The sequence below is a fragment of the Pelmatolapia mariae genome, linkage group LG16_19, assembly GCF_036321145.2.
Source record: "Pelmatolapia mariae isolate MD_Pm_ZW linkage group LG16_19, Pm_UMD_F_2, whole genome shotgun sequence".
In the NCBI taxonomy this organism is placed as follows: domain Eukaryota; kingdom Metazoa; phylum Chordata; class Actinopteri; order Cichliformes; family Cichlidae; genus Pelmatolapia; species Pelmatolapia mariae.
Window position 1 is genome coordinate 49,659,931 of NC_086241.1, and position 7,777 is coordinate 49,667,707.

Below are 7,777 nucleotides of genomic sequence, written 5' to 3' on the forward strand. Positions count from 1 at the left end.
TTTTGCAACTCATAAAAACAAAGTACTAAACAACATGTCATAATGTAACTGGGATTATATGGGTGAGAATAGTGGATTAATAATTAATTTATAAATTAGATGTTAATTAATTGCATGTGTAAGTGGATTTTGTTGTTATCACATAAAGCTGCACTGTCTGTTTCCTGCTTTATAGCTAAGGTAGACTGATTTATTGTAAGATGTGCTGTCAATTTACTTCTTCAAAAAAAAGAGGATATGTGTTTCTTCGGAAAAAAAACTGCATCATAGTATCTGTTAGTAGTTTCTTAGACAAGTTTTCAGAAGTCAGATCTAGAAAAACAAAACAAAACAAATTTGCAGAAGGAATGAAAATTTGAACTTGTGTAATAGCTTGTATTTTTATTATTCTACTAAAGCAGTGGAATTTGAAAAATATAGTGAAATCTAGTGATCCAGCACTCTTAAAATAGACTTACACAAACAGCATCACAGTATTACTATACAGTATGTGGTTAACCACATCTGTACAGTAGTCATGACAAAAAACTAGCACTGGTTTAAACTTTTAGAAACATCAGGATAACTGATTTATGAGAAAATGTCATTTCAAGCAAGACCCTAGACCAGGGCTCAGCAACCTTCAACATAAACAGGCACATTTTAGCCCCTCCACGAATACTGGGACAAAAAGAGCTGCACGTGCGCTTGTGCGTGTGTGTCTGTAGTGCGCCGGCAGGGGGCAAACGGACGGATAGTCCGTTTATACCTAATACAAAATTAATAAGATTTCTTATAAGAAGAAGAGCTTTTTACTTTAAAGAACTGTTTTATAAATGCTATGAAGAGGAGGGAAAAACCAATTGCATGTGCAGGCCTACTTTTAAATAAAACGTAATTTTGCAGGTCCATTTGAGTTCACACTTTGTGGAAAATTCATCAAATAGAAAATAGTCCACTTTCAAATAAATAAAACGTAGCAGTGGCCAAATAATCTTAAAGTAAAAAGAATAATTGTGACAACTATTTGTCTGTAATTATGACTTCAGTTCATTTTAATGTGCTGTCATCTTCTGTTTTTCATCAAGCCGCAGGCTTGTTTTGTTTTTCTAGATCTGACTTCTGAAAACTTGTCTAAGGAACTACTAACAGATACTATGATGCAGTTTTTTCGAAGAAACACATATCCTCTTTTTTTGAAGAAGTAACAGGCTTTTACAGGCTTTTCTCACTCTCTAAACTTCGTGCTGCAGATGTAACTCTCACTCACTTGTGCACAGAGAAGCGGTCTCTGTTTTCGCCACAACATTCAACCTGTGGCACGGAATACATTACCATCAGGCTACCTTCTTAAAGAAGACTATCCCTGTAACATGCAAAATTTTCTTACTTTTATTTTTTCCGCCCAAAGCTTGAGCCACAACTAACAACGAAAGAGCCACATGTGGCTGCCGACCTCCATCCTAAATCAAATTACTGGTTTTCACAGAAACACGAACAGATGTCAATGGCCCAGAATTCAAGGCAGAACTGATACACCCACAGTAAGCATTACGTATTCAAAGTCAGTTTTTTTGAGGGTATAAAAGAGAAGTCAGACAGATCAGTGACATTACCATCAACACTGCAGTCATGGATAATCCACAGAGAAGGACAAATGAGAACAATGACGCATCGTCCAATGATATATTTAGGCAAGGTATGAGTTTCTTCCACAGTGACTGGTTTAGCCATCAATTTTTCTCCTCTTTTCTTTCTATTTCATCTTTTTTCCAGGTAGTTTCCTGAAATCACTATTGCCTATATTAGTGGAAGAACATTAGTTGAAATCATTTTTAAATATTTGCTAAACCTGTGTGTTTTTGTAGGATGCTTGCATATGGAGTTGTATTTGTATGAGGTCAGATAAACCTAAATATAGCTACAGCAAATAAGATGTGTTTTCTAATGTAGCTGGTTTGTGGCTTGACCGCTAACTCATTGCAGCTATGAGGATATACAGTTCACTTGTTCAAGCATGCCTACAAAGCAGAAGAAGCTAAGAGGGAAAATGTAAGTCAGTTGTGTTTTCTGCCAAACATTGAAACATTACAATATTTTTTATGTTCATTTATTGCAGGTGGATCAACCTTTCCAAAGTACCCACCGATTATACTGCTCCTGGGATTGCTGAACGCTGTATTGTTGATAACGGCTGTTGTTATTGGAGTTAACTGTGAGTGTGAAAATTCACCAGAAGTTTCATTTCCCTCTTTTTTCTTTGGAATCTTACTGATAAACTGCTGAAAACACACTTTCACTATAAGATGTTAGAGTAATCATGTTAACACAAGCAGTAACACATCTACTAAATTGAAAATGTTCTGGTTTGTTGATTAAAAAACTATTTTAGTTCCTTCTAAACAAAACTGTGTCAAGATTATTTTCCAGTATTTTGAAATGTGACTCAACTATTGATATTTTGACACAAACATTTTCAGGTGCCAAAGTCAAAGAGGACTCCTTGCACATTTCCAACCCAGCTGTAACACAGCTCTTCAGTGAGCTTGACTATCTCCGAAGCAACCACAGCGATGTGATCGAAGCTGAAGAGGAGGCCAAGAAGGCTTTAGAGAGCGCGATCAACAACCACAAAGAAGTAAAGGTGAAAATTGAGGAGCTGAAGACCGTCAATGATGGTTATCAGAAACAGATGCAAGCACTGCAAATGGAGAAGGCAAACCTGAAGTCCAATGTATCAATTTTAGGTGAGATGTTATTATTATTTATTTTTTCTTTAAATGTGTTAACTTGAAAAAACAATAAATCCTTTGTTTCTCTCAGAGGGATCTTGTGGTGGATGCCTCCCTGGTTGGGCTCTTTTCAACTCGTCTTGCTATTTCTTCTCCTACACCGAGTCCTCTACTGTTAAAAAGAACTGGCATCAGAGCAGAGAGGACTGTGTTAGTCGTGGATCTGACCTGGTTGTGATCGATAACCAGGAAGAGCAGGTGGGTTTAACCCTGGAGAACCCATGGGGTCAAATTTGACCCCATGGTTTCCCTAGAAAACCAATGGGGTCGGCTCTGACCCCATTGGTTCTCCAGGGTTAAAACAAACAAGGATGACTGTAAAAAAAATAAGTCAGATAGACAGAAAGTCTACATGCCTAAGAGACCACAGAGAGTGATTAACATGGATTTAAATTCTGCTAATCATAGAGCTGATTATAAAGTTCAATCTTTCATATCGAGCATGTTTATCTTCATTTAGATGTTATTACCCAAGAACCAGCTGTTCTTTCTGGGTCCAGAATAGACATCCAAAACTCAAACTACAAGCAGTCAACAAATAAATTTAAAGAGAAATATATGTTATTAAAAAATCAAGTAAACAATTAGCAAAAAACAGCAAACAATCATGTCAACATGCTATAATCTGCTTACTGTTAATAAACATAAGGTACAGGTGATGGAAAAATTAAAAAATGTTATGTAGTTTAGTTTAGTTTATTTATGTATATAGCACATTTAATTACAACAGTGGTGTTGACCAAAGTGCTGTACAAACATACACATTACACAATAAAATAATGAATATCAATTAACATCAATGCCAAATAACAAATAGCAAATAACAAATAAATAAGTAAATAACTCTCATGCAGTATTAAAAGCCAATGAGTAGAGATGTGTTTTAAGATAGCATTTAAAAAGATTGAGGGTAGGAGCCTGTCTGATGTGGAGAGGCAAATCATTCCACAATTTAGGCGCTGAAACCTCTCGAGAACATGGTGACTGTATAAAAAAAGATTGCAGTTGAACAAATACATTCTTTTCTAAAATTATTGACAGAAAGGGAAGCTTTGAAAGAGGCCTGAAGTTTGCAAGAACAGAGGAATCGAGATTAGTTTTTTTAATCACAGGCTGCACAACAGCATGTTTAAAGCAGGCTGGCACAACACCTGAGTTAAGACTGCTATTAAAAATCGCTAAAATGTCAGAACTGACCACCTTGGCAATCTTTTTTAAGAAATGTGTTGGAACAACATCATTTGGACAAGATGATGTCTTTATGTCATTACAAAGTTCTTCCACCTCTTCCATCAAAACACACAGGCTCAAACTGCTCAAAAACAGTAGAGCAGGTGAATGTAATGTAGCCACAAACTGGTACTGTACAAGTCAAGGTCGTGCCCTGAAAATGAGTTAATTTCTATATTGGTTGTTATAATTAGGTCATTTGAAAACTTTATTTTAGGTGTTAACTGATTCTTTTTTTCTTTTCTTTTTTCTTTAGAAATATGTGAGTACCACGATCCAAAATATGAAAACCAGTAATAGTAAGTGGGAGAATGGATTCTGGATTGGACTCACTGACATGGAGAACGAGGGGAACTGGGTATGGATTAATAATGTCACAGAGGTGCAACAAAGGTGAGAACAGCACCAAATCATTTCTTCATACTTTTATGTTAAATAGATTAATTTTATTATATATATTATCAATCAAAGGTTTTAGACCATGTCATGGTGCTGGTTTGGTGACCCAGCATTTTGTGTTTATTATTCTTCTTATTATGGTTATTATCTGATGATTTGATGTTTATTTTGATTATGTATTCTAGTTGAGAGGTTTTCTTCCTGTGCCTCCTTTGCTGTGTGCCTAGTTATCTCTGTCAGTGTGCTCCATCTGTGCTCTGTTTCATTTCCCTGAGTCTGTGTCATGTCCCTATGTCTGTGTCGGTAGTTCAGTCTGTGGGTTCCGGTTTTACTTTTAGGGTCTGTGTCTCTTGTCTCGTCATGTTAATTAGGATCAGCTGTGCCTCCTGTTTGCCATTCCTTGTTCCCTCTATGTGTGTACTTATAGTGTGAGGTTGCCTTTGCTTGTTGTCGGTCCGTTTGCGTTAGTTGCTGTTTCTCAGCATCTCTCTGCTCAACATTCTCCCTGTCATCCCTGGCTGTCTCGCCCCATGTTCCCGTGCCTTTTGTCTCCTCATGCTTCCAGGTATCCCAGTGTTTAACGTTTTGTGTTTCAGTTTGGGTTTGTATGAGGTTAGTTTTCCCAGTTTAGGTTTTGGAGCCCCCTGTTCCTTATTTCCTGTTTTTGTCACTTTGCCATCACTGTAAATAAACGGCCTTTGCCTGCATTTTGGGTCCTTCCTTTACAAACACCACATGACTGCCGTAGCAGCAATGACAGTCCACCCCAATTTTTCCATTTTTTTTATTGAAAATTATACAGTTTCATATGTCATTGCACTCTGAAATGAAAGCATAGTATAAATAAGCAATTTGACTTCAAAATCATAGAATCAAGTTATAGACGAAAATTGATTTTTTACTTTTGACTCATCAAAGTAGCCATCTTTGGCAGATATAACAGCTGAACACACCTGTGGCATTCTTTCTACAATAGAACTCAAAATTCTTCAGAAAGTTCTTCCCATGTCTCTTACAGTTTCCATAAATGTGTGGCACTTGTAGATGTCTTTGCTTTCACTCTTCTGTTCAGTTCATCCCAAACTACCTCCATGGGGTTTAAGTGTAGAGGCTGTGCTGGCCACTCCGTGTTTTCAAGCTTACCATCTTGTTCTTTTTTCCTCAGGTAATTTTGGCATAGCTTGGAATTATGTATTGGTCATTATCTTGCTGTAGGATGAACCCCTGACCAACTAGGAGCATACCAGAGGGTATGGCATGGCAGAATGCTGTGGTAGCCATTTTGGTTCAGGGTGCCTCTCAATCTGTACAATTCATCGACCCTGGATCCAGCAAAACAGCCCCGGACCATCACACTTCCTCCTCCATGTTTGACAGTTGATTCCACACACTGGAACCATCCTTTCACCTACTCCACGCCATTCAAAGATCCTTTGTGATGAACTAAAGATTTATATCAGACTTCAGTAGTCCAACGGTGGTGTTACATGGCCCAGGAAAACCTCTTTGTCTTATTCTGACGTCTAAGCAATGGCTTTCTTGCAGCAACTCATCCTGTCAAACCTGCAGCTCGAAGTCTTCTCTTCACAGCTGAAACTGAGACTTGCTTACTACGACCACTATTAAGCTGTGCTAGAAGCTGTTGTCCTGTGAGCTGCCTATCACACAAGCTGTTAACTCTCAGAAGCATGTCCTCTGATTCAGTTGTGGCTTTGAGTCTGCCAGACCTCTTCCTGTCAGAGTTTGCCCCAGTTTCTTGCCTTTTGATGGTGAAGCAAACTGTACTCACTGACACCTTGACTTTCTTTGCAGTTTCTCTTTGGGAAAGACCTACATTTTTAAATGTTATGATGGTCTGTCTCTCTTCCATTGTTAATTGCCTTTTTCTTGCCATTTTTGTAGCAACACACTACTTTCTCCAGTACAGTAATGTTCAACTGATGCTCACAAGGTAATGATACCACAGTGTGTTCCAACACTGCTTTTATGCAGACAGAGGTGGTTGTAGGTAATCCAGAAAAGTTGGAACACCTGTAGGAATTAGTAGCACCAGCTTTCAAGGCTTCATCAACCTCTGTTTTGGGTTCCCTGATAAAGGCCTTTCTGTATAATTCTAAAATGTACATTGGGTAACCGTACCTTCTTTTTTTTTTTTTTTACCTCTGGCAGTTCACCTGATGTGAACCTTTGTACCATTCCAAGCTATTCATTGGACTTGAATGACTTGAATTGCAATAAATAACTGAAAATATTGGGTGTTTTAAAACTTTTGACCGGCAGTGTGTGGTTTGAAGTTAACGATACATGATGCAATTTTCTTAGGTACTGGATGGATGGAGAACCAAACAACGGCGGAGATTTTGGAGAACATTGTGGGGTTGCAGTTCACTCTGCCCTTAATCCCTGGAAGACGCGCTATGATGGAAATTGTGACGTGAAGCAGTTGCACTGGATGTGTGAAATGTAAATAAGAAAAACTCTTTTCACTCCTGATATGATGCTAAAAAAAAGCATTTTTAACAAGAAATATTTATCAGTTTTTGGGTTATTTTTCATTTTCAGAGTCTACAACAGTGCAGTTAACATTCTAATTACTTTAGAGGTCTGTGTGAAAATTATTTGTTGTTAAAAGAAATTCCACTAAACCTAAAGCCAGCCTGGTTAGTATCAAGAAAAAAAACTATTATAATAATAATTAACATTATTTTGGATATAAAAGCATATAGAGTAAATGCTATGCACTAGACAAGTTGGCATTAAACTGTAACACGTATACCGTATGTTTTTTATGTGGATCTACTTTTTTTGCTATGGTATTTGTTTGATATGCTTGTTCTTGTGTCTTTTAATCGTGTATTTCTGTTATTTTTCTAAATAAATAAGAACAAATGTGGAAACATAAATATGGATGGTTAGGTTCATTGGAATTTGTAGGCAGCACAGAAAACATCTGTGAACTAAATCTGATTTTGCTCAAAAACTTGGCAAGTTGCTCTGAAGTCATGGCAAAGGCAAAAAAGAGAGACTATTATTAAATGAATGTGATACAATCAATGTACACCCTTCAGAAGTTTCCAGTCCATAACTGACATAAAGAGAGAAACAACCCTTCACACTCTGCAGATCTAAACCAGAGTACCTGCAGAACAGGGACCGCTGTGGACTATGTATGATGATTGTATTTTATTATAATTATACAGCACAGAAGAAGGATCTTTGCACCATGAAAATGGCCTAGGCTGTGCTTACTTGATTTTGTCAAAACTAGGCCACACAGCCATGACAGCAAGACAGGTGCAGATAGAAATGCTAATTAAGAAAAAGTTTATTAAGGAAACATGAAGAAGAAACTCAAACTCACAATGTAACTGTCAGTG

General features: G+C 37.3%; 1 protein-coding gene across 1 annotated transcript; it reads left to right on the forward strand.

Moving 5' to 3' along the window:
• The first annotated feature begins 1,609 nt into the window (after window positions 1-1,609).
• LOC134646170 (CD209 antigen-like protein D) lies at window positions 1,610-7,249 on the forward strand. The gene is made up of 6 exons (XM_063499918.1): window positions 1,610-1,678; window positions 2,099-2,194; window positions 2,460-2,726; window positions 2,803-2,969; window positions 4,258-4,394; window positions 6,723-7,249. Exons 1-6 carry the CDS (start codon window positions 1,612-1,614, stop codon window positions 6,865-6,867), a joined length of 879 nt encoding a protein of 292 aa, XP_063355988.1. The 5' UTR covers window positions 1,610-1,611; the 3' UTR covers window positions 6,868-7,249.
• Window positions 7,250-7,777: the final 528 nt, after the last annotated feature.

Coding starts and splice junctions, on each gene's coding strand:
- LOC134646170 (XM_063499918.1), top strand. CDS start 1,612: ATGGATAATCCACAGAGAAGGACAAATGAGAACAATGACGCATCGTCC. Junction 2,727..2,802: donor GTCCAATGTATCAATTTTAG/GTGAGATGTTAT, acceptor TGTTTCTCTCAG/AGGGATCTTGTGGTGGATGC. Junction 2,970..4,257: donor TCGATAACCAGGAAGAGCAG/GTGGGTTTAACC, acceptor TTTTTTCTTTAG/AAATATGTGAGTACCACGAT.